At 37.7% G+C, this 15,454-nt stretch overlaps 4 protein-coding genes across 4 annotated transcripts; all 4 read left to right on the top strand.

Moving 5' to 3' along the window:
• The first annotated feature begins 500 nt into the window (after positions 1-500).
• Positions 501-2,104, top strand: LOC129802810 (ell-associated factor Eaf). The gene is made up of 5 exons (XM_055848910.1): positions 501-872; positions 947-1,297; positions 1,361-1,439; positions 1,505-1,824; positions 1,893-2,104. Exons 1-5 carry the CDS (start codon positions 773-775, stop codon positions 2,000-2,002), a joined length of 960 nt encoding a protein of 319 aa, XP_055704885.1. The 5' UTR covers positions 501-772; the 3' UTR covers positions 2,003-2,104.
• A 120-nt stretch (positions 2,105-2,224) lies between these two features.
• LOC129802803 (mitochondrial ribonuclease P catalytic subunit) lies at positions 2,225-3,907 on the top strand. Its single transcript, XM_055848904.1, has one exon. The coding sequence runs from the start codon at positions 2,282-2,284 to the stop codon at positions 3,875-3,877; it is 1,596 nt and encodes a 531-aa protein (XP_055704879.1). The 5' UTR covers positions 2,225-2,281; the 3' UTR covers positions 3,878-3,907.
• Positions 3,908-3,948: 41 nt separating this feature from the next.
• On the top strand, positions 3,949-11,382 carry LOC129802804 (importin subunit alpha-3-like). Its single transcript, XM_055848905.1, has 5 exons — positions 3,949-4,280; positions 4,725-5,540; positions 7,523-7,912; positions 8,013-8,189; positions 11,017-11,382. Exons 1-5 carry the CDS (start codon positions 4,212-4,214, stop codon positions 11,080-11,082), a joined length of 1,518 nt encoding a protein of 505 aa, XP_055704880.1. The 5' UTR covers positions 3,949-4,211; the 3' UTR covers positions 11,083-11,382.
• Positions 11,383-13,178: 1,796 nt separating this feature from the next.
• On the top strand, positions 13,179-13,970 carry LOC129800263 (distal membrane-arm assembly complex protein 2). The gene has a single exon (XM_055844538.1). It carries the CDS (start codon positions 13,179-13,181, stop codon positions 13,968-13,970), a length of 792 nt encoding a protein of 263 aa, XP_055700513.1.
• Positions 13,971-15,454: the final 1,484 nt, after the last annotated feature.

Here is a 15,454-nt window from a genome sequence, read left to right as displayed (position 1 = left end):
ACCCAAAATTAATGTTCATGTAAGTTCTAGTAGGTAGACATGAAAATCAGTGTTTTTAACTACCCCGTGTCTACATGACTTCAATCGCAAGTATTTCAATAAGCTGGACATTTATAATTTTAAAAGTGCAACAATTAAATCGATTAAATCTATAAATTATCTCAGAATCCAAAAAATCAGCTATTTAAAAATCTTTTAAAGAAATTGAAGCAATTAAAAATGCTTTTACAAATAAAGGTCATTAAAAATCGTTAATAAGGCAAAAATGGAAGGGATATCGATTCTCCTGGCTCACCTAACTAAAAGCGAAGTAGTCAGAAGTTGATAGTGGTCGAGTAAAGTATACACGCAGAAAAAGTTAATTAATTATTCTATAATTAAATCACAGATTGATTAAAAAATAACATCGGTTGTTTTTTCAACTCAAATCGTTACTTTTGAATTGAAATACTCGTGAAGAGCGTGAAGTTAGTTACGCATTTCGACAACTGAAGTGTGTACAAAAAAAGTATCCGTGGCACAGAGCAATTGAGGTTAGGTTTGGTGAAAGTGTGACATTTTGGTGGAAATTTCCTGAGATTTTTTCTTCCAATTTACTAACCCAAAGCGTTGAATTTTATTGCTTTTCACCCGATAAACAGATTCAAGTGCTGTTGTTTGTGCAATTAAATATATTTGCTGTGAAGGATGACTGATATTTGGGCGTAAATTGGGAGTGAAAGGGAGTGTGAAGTGCCAAGTGATCGTCAAGGAGTAAGGTGCTCCCGGAACCATGGAGGATCGACTGAATCTGGGCAAGGAGGTGAGAGAACTTAAGCTGGGAACAACATTTACCAATCCAGGAGCAGGAACATCCTTTCACACGCTAAAATGTAAGTATAGAGAGTGGATTGAGAAATTTTGCTGATTTTGGGAATGTGAATATTAATCCTTGTGGGCATTTCAGATGACTTTAAGCCCGCTAGTGTTGATCCCAGCAAGATGGCCATTCTCAATGTGAGCTCCAATAATCAAGTGACAGTCACTGTGCCCCATTTGGATAGTTCTGGTGTCCCAAAGACCGTGTTCAAGGGGAACCAGAAGAACTATACCAAGGAGTGCGTTTTGATTGTGGACAAAAACACAGGACAAGTGACGCTGGAGAGGCTCCATCACAATATCCAAGTCAAGAAGACACGATCAGAGTCAACACACAAAGCTGTACCTCCAGTTGTGCCCAAAATTGTTCCGGAAAATATTACACAGAGAACATCATCAAAGACCAAAGTGTCCACTGGTGTCCGGAAGAATGCAATAAGTAAGTTGAGAGTTTTCTTTTTTTGAAAAAATAGATCTGAATATTTTTTTGATTTTTTTTCAGCTGGTTTTGTGCCCAAGAACTCCCCTCATCAGGGATCACCTTCCTATCCTCATCATAAGAGTCCTCAGTCGGCTCCAGCGTAAGTTAAACGTCTCTGGGAGGCTTTAATGGGGCACTTACAAATTTGTCTTTTGATTCTTGCAGATGGAACGCCAACAATGGTCAGTCAACGCTGCCCAGTATTCCTATAATTGGACTAGATGACGATCTCGTGCCCCCAGCCATGAATCCGCCTCCTTTGAGCACCCAAAGCACCTCAGTGGGTGCCTCCATGCCAATTGTGGCCACTGAGACAATGGCAGACCTTGCCACTTCCTCCAGCTCAGCAGGACCGAGTCTAGCCACAGGAAGTGGCAATAATGTAACAGAACCTGATATCCTCTCATCATCAGACACTTCCTCGGATTCTGAGTCCAGTGGAAGTGACTCAGACTCCGATAGTACCCAGAGTTCACCAGGCAGAGGTAAAGATTTTCATTTAATTCCCCTTTTATCCGGGAAAGACTCAAGTGTTTTTTTTTCTTTCTTCAAGGAAACACTCCAGTCAATCATTTGGAAAATGGTGTCCTGCCAAATCACTTGATCAGTCTCAGTCGAGATCTCTGCTTGTCCGAGTCCAACTCAGATTCAGATGACGACTAAATATTTATTCATGTGCTCTACGAGAGATTTCTTATGTATAATTTTGTGTTGATATCTTTTGATAATGGGGTTGTCAGTAATCATGATATTGAAGCAAAGCAAGAATATGGTCTTTTTCTTGATATTCCGCTTTGATTTTTCCGATGGTTGTCTTCCAAGTGGATTTCTCGAGGCATTTTCAGGAAGAAATTCTGAGGGCGAAAACCTAACCTCACTCTTTCTTAGTGACAACATAACCTCAATTATTTCGCTTCTCGGGAAATTTTCTGTGATTTCAGGATGAATTTCCTCAGGACAGTGGCAAAGTATCATCGTGTGGGAGAGAAGAACCTATCAACAACCTGTCCAAGATTCATAAACCGCCGGAAGACTCTTCTGAAAGTGGATAAATCGATAGAAGAGAATGTCATGGAATTTCTAAACAACTGCACACGTCCCGAAGCGTCTCAGTGGAAAAATCTCAGAAGTCAGCTTCTCACCATAGCCCCAAGAATCAGCCTAGCAAATGTAGACGCCACTATTGTAGGATTCTGCGTGCAGGCAAAGAAATTAACCGCCGCAAGGGGATTTGTTGAATTCCTGGATAGAGATCCGGATATTGGGGGAGCAAATTGTGCCACCCTGACACGTCTCCTTCGTGTATATCATGCCATAGCCACTGAGAGACCTCTTACACAAACCGAGGAAGAAGAAATTGGCCAGATTTATGGGAAATTGAGAGAGAAATTTCCTCATTTCGATGCAAATACATCTGAGGGAATTATTGCTGCTCTTTCAATGACATCCAGGTGGAAGGAATGCCTGGAACTGATGGACGGCATTGAGATACTCTGCAAACCTTCAACAAATACCTACATGAGTGTTATTGAGGCTGCATTTCGGCACAACGATAAGGTCATTGCCCTTCAAATTCTCGAAAAAAGTGTTAGAAATTCCCGGATTCCCAAATGTTCAGCACTGATAGCCTGGATTGACTTTTGTGACCATCAGGGAGGGGACATCCAAGAATTCCTTCATTTTGTAGAAACAAATGATCTACAAATCTCTGATGAAGTTATCAAGAGGCTAGAAAAGCATCTTCAGAACATTGGGATTCCATCCTGGAGGACTGCTGTAGATCCAAATGGTACCTGCTATGAATGTTCAATGCCTATGAAGCCTGTTCGGTTATCAGATGAGGAATTTGCCGAGCTGCAGAGTCAATTCTTGAGCAAAGTTCTCATAAGAGAGGATGTTTTCCTGAAATCCAATCCCAAAGAGGTAGAAGTGTTCAGGAAGTTCCTGTCGCGTACACAGCCTTTTGATTGCATCGTGGATGGACTCAATGTGGCCTTGTCTAAAGGAACCTCACGCACAGGGGATATCCTGGCCAAGAACTTAATTGGCGTCGTTAGGCATTTTTCACGGAAAGGTCAGAAAGTTTTGGTCTTGGGACGGAAGCATATGAATGGATGGCCTCAGGAATATATGACTCTATTGAGGAATCAGGCAAAGGTGTTTCTAACAGACAATCTCTCGCAGGATGATCCTTTTTTGCTCTATGCTGCTTTAACTAGTGGAAAGGACTGTACTATCGTCTCGCGGGATTTAATGCGCAGTCATGCCTTCCTGTTGGGCACTCAGGAGTTGAGGAGTAGTTTTAGGAAGTGGCAGCATACAAATCAGTTCAGACTGGAATACTCTCCAGGGAAGAAAATTGTCCTCCAAGCACCGCCAATGTTCTCAGTGACCGCCCATGAGATTGATGGTCAGTGGCATGTACCTTTTCAACCCGAGTACTCACCCCATCAGCTGGATTTATTTGAGATTCCACAGGAATGGCTCTGTTTTGACATGTCCGGATACAAAAGTGCCCCCGGGGGCGTAGAAATGTAGAATTTAAAAAATAAAAAGTTTTTGAGGTTATGTAGGTTTTTAAATTAAAAACCCGCCAGGCGAATAGAGGCGAAATAGTGATTACAGCGCCACCATCTAGTTTGCTGTCCGAAGAAACAAAAACGTGAGAGTTTTTTTGTGGAGTTTTGTGAAATTCTGTGGGAAATCGGTGAGAAAAATTTGTTTTTCAGCAGAAAAAAGTACACCATAGGATCAAGGAGTCTTTCTACCATACAATAAGAGGATAAAATTGGTGAAAAAGTTTCACGGTGTGTGCTGTAGAAGAAATTGAAAAAATTTTGCACATTCTCCGTGACTTGAGAGTGTCTCTAAAATGGCGTCAATAGATCCACATTCTAAAAATCGTATGCAAGTCTTCAAAAACAAAGGAAAAGACCAAGATGTAAGTAGAAATATTGTTTAATTTGGGTGACAAGTTGTCCCTTTTGGGGTGTTTCTGGGGATTTCCAGGGAGGTTTTTGTGGGTGAATCAAGGGTGCTTGGAGACAATTGCTCATAATCACTTGCATCAAGTCTCCACACTTTGGAGACTTTTCTTTGTGGACTTTTCTCGATGTTCCCTGCTGATTTTCTCAGAATTTCCTCCTATTTACTGTCCGGGGATTGATTCTATGTAATGAGAAGCACTCAAAGTGATGTATTTTCGGGAAAAAAGGGGATATTTTCAAGGGAGAAGTATGATGGGTCAGATATGTCATTCAGGAGAAAAAGTGAGGTTGTGATTTTGGGATTTAGGGGCCAGATAACGGGGTCAATGAGACACCCCACCTTGCAGAATCCACAAAAAGCAAAAAGAGACAATTCGATTTTATTGATACAAATTTAGGAAATGCGAAGACGTCGCAATGAGGTGACAGTGGAATTGAGGAAGAATAAGCGAGAAGAGACAATCCTCAAGCGTCGGAATGTCCCAGTTGTTGACTCCACAGATGAAGATGATAATTTATCATCGCTGAATCTGTACAAATTGGTGGAAAATGCATCGGATGCATCAAATCCGGAGAAGCAATTGGCAGCTGTACAGTCAGCCAGGCGTCTTCTATCCTCAGATCGCAATCCCCCAATTGACGATCTGATTGCCAGTGGAATTCTTCCGACACTGGTACAGTGCCTAGAACGGCATGATCAGTCCATGTTGCAATTTGAGGCTGCCTGGGCACTCACTAATATTGCCTCCGGAACGTCCCATCAGACAAATGAAGTGGTAAAGGCAGGTGCTGTACCACTGTTCCTGCAGCTTCTGTCATCGCCGGCGCCCAATGTGTGCGAACAGGCTGTTTGGGCACTGGGGAATATCATTGGGGATGGACCACACTTGAGGGACTATGTGATAAAGCACGGTGTGGTGCAGCCACTGCTATCGTTCATCAAGCACAATACGCCCATCCCCTTCTTGCGCAATGTCACATGGGTGATTGTGAATTTGTGCAGGAACAAGGAACCTCCACCACCAACAGCCACAATTCTCGAAATTCTGCCCGCACTGAACGTCCTCATCCACCACACGGACATCAATATCCTCGTGGATACCGTCTGGGCGCTCAGTTATCTCACGGACGGCGGCAACGAACAAATACAGCTTGTCATTGACTGTGGGGTTGTGCCCAAGCTCATCCCGCTTCTCGCTCACATGGACGTCAAGGTAGGAATATCAGTTTTATCCATTTAGGGGAAACTGGGGCACCACAAAACACAGGGTAGCACCAAATACTAATTTTTATTTCTAAACTACTCGGACTATCTCGACCATATCTTTAGTGGACAAGCATCCCTATAATGACTATAAATTCCTACAGGCTTTGTCCTCAGAAGTCGAATATATGATTAAAAAATCGCAGTGTTTGGTGCTACTCCGTGTTTGGTGGTGCCCCAGTTTCCCCTATATGAAAATATTCTTTTAGTCCTTTTCGGGTAACGAAAAGTTACGAAATTACAAAAGGAACCTGGATCCTAGATTTTTATCGATTTTAAAGAGTCCAGAAAATTGTTTCCCCAGCCAGAATATCCTTATTTTTCCTCTGGGTTTCTAGCAGAGTTCCAAAGGCAGCGAAAGAGTTAATAAAAAAGTTTGTCAAACTTTTCGCGGATATTTCGTCAATGAATCATCTTTTGAACTCATATTCAAAAAAAATCGTAAATACAATTTAATGCTCAATATAAATTCTGATAGGGGAGACTGGGGCTAGATCAGGCAGGAAGTTAAGTTTTTATGGAAAACTTCTTGGATAGTAGTGTTAAATATTTAAGTAGATAACAGGATATTTGCCTCTTTGGTGTTTTTCTACTTTTCCCGGGTAATACATCAAGTCCATTAAGTACTTACTAAGAACTTAATAAGTACTTAACCTTATCCTTACTAGGCGAGAGTGGGGCAAAAAGTCACAAAACGAAAATTTCAAAATTTAATATCTTCCAAGATAAAAAAGATAGCGGCTTGAAATTTTTTTCCATAGATGCTATCCATAAACCTTCATCAATGTCGTAAGCTTCTTTTAGAATTCTATGAAGGAATTTAGAGTAGACTCTCGCTTATCCTTGAGAGCGGGACCAAAATATCACACCAATTTTGAGATTGATACACATCAAATTATTTGAAATCCAACGATTTTTTTGTTTACATTGGAAATTTGTGGAGTGAATTCTGACCTGACTAAATCCACATTCTCTCTAAACATGCGTACTGCCCAAAAAAGTTACAGTGAGAAAGAATTACAGTAGATAGAGCACATTTGCTTTAATAAAAAAAAAAACTCAAAACGGGGACAATAGGGTAACGTGTGGTATTTCGGGACACATTTTAGCACTTCCAAGTTTCAAACAGTTTAACGACTTCTCAAATTATTTTTTTCTTTGTTGATACAAATATTAAAATCTTTTGAAAGATTTAGGAGGTCAATAAATTACTCAGCCCCCTTAGGAGTAAATAACCTCCTGCGTGTAATTCACCCACTAAACAGGGTTGCATTGGAAGTGTGGCTTATGCAGGCGGACGTGGATGCTGTTGAGTCCGTCACAAAATCAAGATACACACCTTGACTAAATTAAATTGATTATAACAGGAGCCAAACAGTCTAGGCTAGGCCTCCTATACTCCCTTAATGATTTCATGTAATGTTCATTGAGTTGAAATATTACACACATATTTATGTTCCTCATTCTATCCGGAATAAGATTCTCTTACCGAAAATGTTGAAAAATGCATTATTTTTTGTACGAAATAGCAAGAAATGTAAAGAAGTAAGAATGGTATATTTCGGGACAATAGAATAGGGTATTTCGGGACAGACAAAAGTGTGGGTATTATGCAAATAAATTTCACTGAGCATAACTATTTACCTTCGAATAGATGGTCCAAACTTCACTCTTTTATAAAAATTTTATTTAAATTTTACTTATAACGTGGCTTAAATCGAAAAAAACTCGGCACTGTTTGTGTTGACATTGATACCGAAATTGATCGAATTCTTTCTCTAAGTTTAATTGATGTTTTCTGAACTTTTTTCTGTCAGTCTTTTATTTTTGTTCCATTTAGAATAGAAAGTTATCAGTTATAAACCCAGAAACTGGTTAGTGGTCGTGCTTAGTCCTCCCCTAATATCGATTGGGCTTTCTGTTGAATTTTAGGTCCAGACGGCAGCTTTACGTGCCGTGGGTAACATCGTGACTGGTAGCGACGATCAGACTCAGGTGGTGCTCAACTGTGACGCTCTGTCGTACTTCCCGGCATTGCTGAGTCACCAGAAGGAGAAGATTCGCAAGGAGGCCGTGTGGTTCCTGTCCAACATCACAGCTGGCAATCAAACGCAGGTCCAGGCCGTCATCGATGCTGGTCTTTTGCCCAAGATTATTGAAAATTTGGCCAAGGGTGAGTTCCAAACGCAGAAGGAGAGTGCCTGGGCCATCAGCAATCTCACCATCAGTGGCAACAGACATCAAGTATGGCGACTCGTTGAGGAGGGTGCCATTCCGCCATTCTGTGAACTCCTCACCTGCCGCGATACGCAGGTCATCAATGTAAGTGATTCACAAAAAAAAAGAAAAAAAGAAAGGGAAATTCCTGTAAGAGTGTTCTGGAAGGAATTGAAATTATGGTACTTTTGGTTGGATGTTTCAGGTCGTTCTTGATGGAATTCACAATATGCTAAAGATGGGCGGATCGCATGTTGGGGAGATTGCGGCCATGATTGAGGAGTGCGATGGAATGTCAAAGATCGAGGAGCTGCAGAATCATGAGAATGTAGATATTTACAAGTTGGCATATGAAATCATTAGGCAATTCTTCAGTGAAGAGGTAAGTGAATTATTATTTTCTCCTTTAAAGCTGACTACACACAATGGCAAAAAAATTAAGTTGAGAATTTCAATGTCCCTGATGAAGAGTTTCTTTTGGTCCTTCAATGATTTTCAACTTTGAAATCTCCAAGGATTCAGGACAAATTTAAGTAGTTTCTTTATTGCGAGTATTGTTCAGTGGATTAGTTCCACTTCAATTATCCGAGGAGCTATCGTCCTTATCTCTCTCTTATGTCATCTTTTCAAAATTTTTGAAAGTATACTGGTGCAAAAGGCTTGAAAACCGCCGTAGAGCATAAGCTGATCATAGAGCAAGCTGGATACTGCTCAGGGAAATCTAGCTCTGGTCAAGTACTGAACCTCACTTAGTTTATTAAGAATGGTTTCGAGGAAGGTAAAATTACAGGTGTTGCCTTCGTTAACCTCTCGACAGCCTTTGACACAGTAAATCACAGAATTCTCCTTTCCAAGATCTACAATCTTTCAAGAGACTAAGGTCTCACACGGATGATTGGGATTCTCTTAGAGAATCGCGGATTCTCTGTTGACTTCCGTAGTTAGAAAAGCAAATGGAGATTGGGAAAAATGGCCTATCGTAAGATATAGGAGGTACCGGGATTATGCATATTTTTGGAACCGAATTGATGCATACAGAAAATTTGCATACTTTCAGGAGACTTGTTTCGAATAAGTAACAGAAACGCCGTAGAATATGCAAAATGTATTTGGTGCCAATTTCTCGGACTGTTTTCAGCGCCAACGGTTCATAAGAAGTTAATTTCAAAGGGAAATGGGCAGAAATGTCGCTGTAGCCGATCGGCCGCAAAGTTTTACAGTAACAGAAAATTCCCTGGAATTTATCTTCTATTTTTCCACGAGAGTTTCCGTGGAAATAAAACCTAATATTCCGCTTGGAATTCTGCGGAGTTATCAGCTTTTTTTCGCGTAGATTTCCTGAAAAAAAAGTCCGAGGAATTTTCTTGCAATTATCTAAGAACATTCCGTGGAAATTTAAACTAAATTTCCATTGAATATTCCGAGGATATTTTCTGATATCTTTCCGAACAAGACTCCATGGAAGTAAGTGCGAAAATTCTGCAATTATTTTTCGCCCTAACGCTATAATTCTTGCGAGCTAGGCATACTCAAATGTACGATATGGTAGCAAGCTCCTATACAAACTTGCCATGTTTTAAAGCTATCGCATATTACAGAGCAACAAAACGAAAACTGTTTCCGTTTAATGACAACTGACATGTATTTCGGAGTCCTTGGTGTATCTTGAACATATGACTCAAAGAAACTTATTGTCCATCACGTCAACTTTTTCAGATATCTTAAAGTAAGGGTTGTTAAGAAATTGGTAGAATTATTTTTATGAAATTTGCTTTTTTTTTAAAGTTGTTGGCGCTAAAGAACGTTTTCCAAAAGAGAACTGAACTCAAGGAACATTTTCCCAAAAGAAACCGTATCCCTATCTCTCTTGTATCCAGATTTTCCTCAAATATACTCGAATATTATTTAATTCCGTTAAACAAATTATTAAAATTATTATTCCGTTAAACGTTCTTTACAAATTATTCTTGGAAACGACCAATATACGATTAACCGTTATTGTATAAAAGGAGTTTTGCAAAAAAAAATCATAAGTCTTATACATATGTTTTATGCTCTAGTGCTTTTCCTACATATTTTTAGGGTTGGTCCAAAGTTGTTACCTTTGCCAATACCGATTCGATTGGTATAAGTCTCATTCGTGGCGAAATGTTGGACAGTTTTCCCAATGTCCTTTACCGACTCAAAAAATTGGATTCATTCTTTCCATACAGAAGTAGATCTTGAAAAATTCGAAAATCTATTTGAAGATCCAAAAAAGAGACTTTCTTACTTCTTAATACTTGGGCTCTGAGCCTAAACAGAAGTAGATTTTGATTCTCCAATAGTGTCTTGGATAAAAGGTAAATGGAACTCTATTTGCACAAAAAGTCGTTGAAGTTCGAAGAATTCAAATTCTATTTCGAATTTTCACACTAAATTTTCGAACAAGGTGGGAAAAATTTATGAAATATCACACTAAAAAGCTGGCAAAAGAGTTACTCCAGTGATTATGGAGTGATATAATGGGACAAGAACAGTAAGCGTCGTTGTTCTGTTTTGTTCCTCACAACAATGTCACATTTTGACACTTGAGAACTTCGAAATTCGAACAGGGTGTAACTACCGCCACCTTGCGAAAGTATTAAGAAATAAGAAAGTCTTTTCTCTTTACCAAACTCTACTTCTGTACGGAAAGAGTCTGTAGAGGCCATTACTTAGGTGGCTGCAATGTCCCTCTAAGGTCTAAGGGACCGGGTCTCGCAGTAACCTCCTCCAGTAGTGGCGACTATCCGTTAGCTCGCTCCAGAAATGTAGCATTATGTCGCAGAGGCTCTTTACGAGTTTTCGTAACAAAGAAAACTCTTAAGTAATTTACCAAAATCCGATGTTAGTTCCTATCATACTGTCTGTCCCCTTTTAGACAAATACATAAACGTTGCCCTCCCGAAGTATAGGCTTAAGTGTAATAATTGCACCCGAGACAATATACTGGAAGTTTCTCCCTATAATGTGTGTGTGAGGCTGTGGGTGACCCAGGGGTGCCTTTTGGAGTTTATAGGGGAGATCTATCGTGAATAATTCATTGCATATAGGTACTTATGAGGCAAATTCGTCACAACATACTTTGCCGAGTGTGTAGCCCTGCTTAATTCATTCGGAGAATGGTATTTCCTGAAACTGATCTCTATTTTTTTCTTTCGACGTTAAACCAAAAAAAAACATCATAGGTCGAGGAGAATGAAACGATGATTGTGTTCGATCAGGACGTTCCAATTGAAGGATTCAAATTTTAATGCAATGCTCTTGACATGGAATCACTCAGCGTTTGTTTCTTTCTGATCAACCTCAACACTCTTCTTACTCCATGAGTCTCTTCCGCAATTACTTTTTTCCGGATGCAATGTTAAGAAAAGAAAAAAACGAGAGAAGCCCACATTATTTTTTGTCAATTGAGTGATGCTAGTGACACTAAAAAAAAAGAAAATCACAGGCTAGAATGGAGGCGCCGAATGTTCCGGGAAAGAGGTGTATTCGCATGAATTTTGCGGAATGGAATAAATTTTTCAGTGGGGAAAAATAATTAAAAAACAGAATATCTAGCTATAGCGGATATAAAGGGAAAAAAAACTTGCACGGCGCCATAAAATATCTTTTTTTTTAATTTGTAAGTAACTTTTTTTTCATAGACGTTCAATGCTTTTTTTTATACATATTCTATATTACTTATAATTAATTTAAAAAGAAAAAAATTCATGTATTAGAAGTTACTATATTTAAAATGAAGAAAAAAACAAGCCTCGTTTTCTACTTGGTAATTTATAATATACCAAGAGAACTAATTTAATAAAGAAAAAAAATGAAACAGAAACATATTCAGTAAGTTTTGGGATAGATTCGCGTCGTATTGATATAAAGAATAATTATATCTTCTTAATTATGTAAAAACAAAACTTGCTAAAATTGAATAAAAATGTAGATAAATTTGATTTTCGACTCAATTTGATGAAAATTGTTTTAAGACTTTAAAGGTGATTTATTTTCGATTTAATTCACTGGAGGACGCGGTTTTTTGCAAAATATATTTTTAAAAAAATCTTACAGCGAAAGGTGAGTGGTTTTTTAAAAGGAATTTTATTAAATAGGGTAAATGTCCTAATTCAAAACCATTTCCAGACACTTTAACTTTGACAGAAGATTCAACACATTAAGTTCCTTTTCTTCTGACGAAAATTACATAAATTTTCTCCTTGACAGTTCTAGAATGTTAGTGTTTAATGAAAATTCATTAGATATAATTTGAAAACTTCTTAAATACAAGAAAAATACGCGAGTGTAAAATGCTTCTATTGGAAACAAATTAATCCAAATGGAGACAAGGGAAAGTTTCTAATTGGAGATAAACAGTGTAAGTGAAACCGCGATGAAAGGCTTCCAAAACCTTGTTTAGTAGCTCCTGAGTGCAAGATTTCTTCTTATTCCTGGTCATTTCTCCTTTTCCCATCTAAAACAATAAGAAAATCTCTCCAAAAAAATCATATTTCCGTGGTTCCCTATTGAAGCCTTTGCAGACACTTCAGAAAAACACTTTTTCTTTACGAAATAGGTAATTATTTCATTTGAAAACTTCACGTAACGTTAACAATAAAGATTAGCACTTAATTTAACCAAAATTATCCAGAAATATGATATAAATGTTAAACGAAACGAATAAATAACAGTCACCTTATAGTGTTTTTCATTAGAAAACATGGTCGATCGATAAAAAATTCGATGGTGAAAAGGTACACTTTTAATTTTTCTGAGAAATTAACAAATTAAAATTTGTGAATATGAATGGATTTTCGCTTTACTTGGAGCAAAATTAACTAAATAATGAAACTGTGGTATAGAAAATATATAAATATAATAATTTAGTACTGTATTTATTATGAAAACAATGACGTTTCCATTTGGAATAGAGAAAAATTTCCATTTGGAGCAGGTTCTGAATTAGCTTAATTTACCCTATACCTCAGAAGGCCTATTTTTTGAGGAACCACAGAAGACCCAAGTCGATATCTCTAACCGTTTCAGTTGAGTTAAAGATGAAGACCACAAGAATATTTTATAAAAAGCAGTTTTTTTTAGGTATTTTAATCACTTTGAACAAAATTCTAAAAAAAAATTTAAAAGTTTCGATTTTAGAAAATGTAAAAAAATGTAATTTAATCGTAGGACAAGTCCATGGAAGTTCCTATGTCTGCCACAAATGGAGAGCAGACGCGTTATTTATTGGGATTGTCACATAACCTCAATTGAGTGGAAGTGTTTTTTCTGTGAAATAATCAAAATGCTCAAAATCACTCGAATTTGCGGCATAGCGCCCCAAATTCGTGTCATAGGAAGCCCCATGTGTACGCGGACAAAAGGAGGTAGAATATTGCAAAAAGAACGCGAAAAGGTGGAGAGGGACAAGAGGAATCTTGAGTGGAGGGAGACTTTTGCCCAGAAGGGCGAATGGTCCAGCAAATTTGGCTTGTTCGCATCAGAGAATGAGAATGCGGACTTTATCACAATGATGCAGCAGCCCTGGGACACATCAATAGGTGGCGTGAAGCGTTGGTACGTCCGGAAGAAGGAACGAGTAAACAGAATCCTCCAGTCGTATATCCCGGAGAGACATGAAATTTTGGGTTCGGATCTCGCAGCAGCGCACTTTATCGTCTATCGAGGGGGTCGAATTAAGTTTGTGGGGGACCCGAAGTGGGTGCAAAAGGATGAGGATACTGATGAGTATGAATTGCCACGGTTGTACGATGAGAGGTACAAAGTGGAAGCAATTGACTGCTCCCGGATGCTGCTGTATTATGAGGGATTGGAGAATTTAAGGTGCCTCTTCCACCTGAAACAGCTCAGCTTTCACGATATTCCCGTATTTGACGATTGGTGCCTGGACAGGGTGAGCGGAAGTGAATTTCACAATCTGCAGGAGTTGGATTTGACCGGAACAAAAATTACTTCGAGGGGTCTCTGTGCTCTCTATCGTCTGCCTCGGCTGCAGAAGCTCAGTCTGACTCTGCCGGAGAATGAAGTGGCAATCGCTGAAATGAAATTAACAGGAGCTATGCTTGAAGAAGCAATTCCCGGACTCACAGTGAGTTACTTTTCATCTCCATCCAAAGATTCTTCTCCAGAAACGTAGGTTTCAATATTTATTGTGGAATTAGCAGCATATAAATTATTTCGAGCAATATTTTGATGTTTTCTTTCTATACTGCATAAGAAGAATACCATGGTTCTTTCACCAGAACAGCAAATTCTAGGTTATCTTGATTCTAACCTCACTACAATTAACCTTAAAAAAAAACTGCGTTATTCTTTTAGATTTAGAATATTGGGTTAAAAAAATATTCTTTGCTTTCAGAAGGTAAAATAAGGATAAATAGAGAAAATTCACAAATAGAAAAGATAATCCGGAAGTGAGGTTATTTTTTAAATAACCTCTTCTAAATTAACCCTTTAACGACGAGACACTTTTTACGAAATGAAAATCAACAATAAAAATTAAACTGGGAAACATAATCAATGATAAGTCTTACATCTAACCTTGCAAAGTCCAACAGAGTCTGATTCGGTGTATTTTGTGCTTCCATGAACGATAGGGACAAAAATAGCCCAAAAATTTAAGTAATTTTTCTGACAACACCAATGAATACTATTTTTCGCTTTAATAAAAAATATTACGTATTAGTATTGTAGTTTTTATTGCCAAAAGGGTTTTGCTTAAAAAAAATTGGAAGTATAAAAAATAAATAAAATCAATTATGAATTTGAGAATTTACAAATTCGCCATTTTTGATCTTAAATATTTACTATATAGCGAATAGCTAGAGACTTCCAAAAAATATTGTAGATTCCTTCAACCTACTACTTTACAATTATGTACAGACATAAGAAAAAAAATAACTTTAGGTAGTTAGGAAAAATTATTTTCTGTATGGGACACCGGTGTTCCAATCGTCCTTAAAGGGTTAAAGACCAAAGAGCATAAAACTTGCTTATTACGTATAACCTTTTTTTTATTTTTATTTATTTTCTTTTTTTATTTTTATTTATTTAAAAAAACAACAAATAGGGTGCAATATGAAACCCTTTTACAAATATAAGCAGTGAAATAAGGAAGAATATTTTTTTCTTCCTTTTAAGTAAAGAAAAATAACAAAGTGAGAATGGTGAGAGTCAAAAAATCAAGCTGAGATTACGTTAAAAGAAAAAAAAAAATAAATTTATAATAAAAAGTACCACGAATATTGCAAATATGTAACGTTAATAATTCCCTAATGAGCCTCATTTTTTCATTTCACCAATAGGGTAATTCAAAAAGTGTTTGGTTATGTTATGCTTAACCTAAAAAAAAAGTAAAACAGTATTTAGTAAAATTGCTAAATCTTGCCGCATACCTAGAAGAATTTTTTTTGTTGATAATTTATCAATGACAAAAAACACTAACCCAAGAATCTCTTCTGATTTTAAATGCATTAAATTTTAAGTTCAAAAATATAATATTTCCTATTATATTTTTGAATTTTGAAATGCTACCAGTTTTAGTTACCCCGTTTTCGTACACATTTCACGAGATATCTCCAAAACTACGTAGGTCGCCAATTTGAGGTTTTTGGTTGCCTA

The sequence above is a fragment of the Phlebotomus papatasi genome, chromosome 2 (assembly GCF_024763615.1).
Source record: "Phlebotomus papatasi isolate M1 chromosome 2, Ppap_2.1, whole genome shotgun sequence".
NCBI classification, from domain to species: domain Eukaryota; kingdom Metazoa; phylum Arthropoda; class Insecta; order Diptera; family Psychodidae; genus Phlebotomus; species Phlebotomus papatasi.
The sequence above is the reverse complement of the archived record's forward strand: the minus strand, read 5'-3'. Positions and strand labels throughout refer to the sequence as shown.

What these genes read in the sequence shown, in the direction of transcription:
- LOC129802803 (XM_055848904.1), top strand. Translation starts at nt 2,282, where the DNA reads ATGAATTTCCTCAGGACAGTGGCAAAGTATCATCGTGTGGGAGAGAAG.
- LOC129802810 (XM_055848910.1), top strand. Translation starts at nt 773, where the DNA reads ATGGAGGATCGACTGAATCTGGGCAAGGAGGTGAGAGAACTTAAGCTG. An exon ending in ATCCTTTCACACGCTAAAAT is followed by an intron (nt 873 to 946) that starts GTAAGTATAGAG and finishes TGGGCATTTCAG; the next exon opens with ATGACTTTAAGCCCGCTAGT. An exon ending in CCAGAGTTCACCAGGCAGAG is followed by an intron (nt 1,825 to 1,892) that starts GTAAAGATTTTC and finishes TCTTTCTTCAAG; the next exon opens with GAAACACTCCAGTCAATCAT.
- LOC129800263 (XM_055844538.1), top strand. Translation starts at nt 13,179, where the DNA reads ATGTGTACGCGGACAAAAGGAGGTAGAATATTGCAAAAAGAACGCGAA.
- LOC129802804 (XM_055848905.1), top strand. Translation starts at nt 4,212, where the DNA reads ATGGCGTCAATAGATCCACATTCTAAAAATCGTATGCAAGTCTTCAAA. An exon ending in ACAAAGGAAAAGACCAAGAT is followed by an intron (nt 4,281 to 4,724) that starts GTAAGTAGAAAT and finishes ATACAAATTTAG; the next exon opens with GAAATGCGAAGACGTCGCAA. An exon ending in GGCAATTCTTCAGTGAAGAG is followed by an intron (nt 8,190 to 11,016) that starts GTAAGTGAATTA and finishes AAAACATCATAG; the next exon opens with GTCGAGGAGAATGAAACGAT.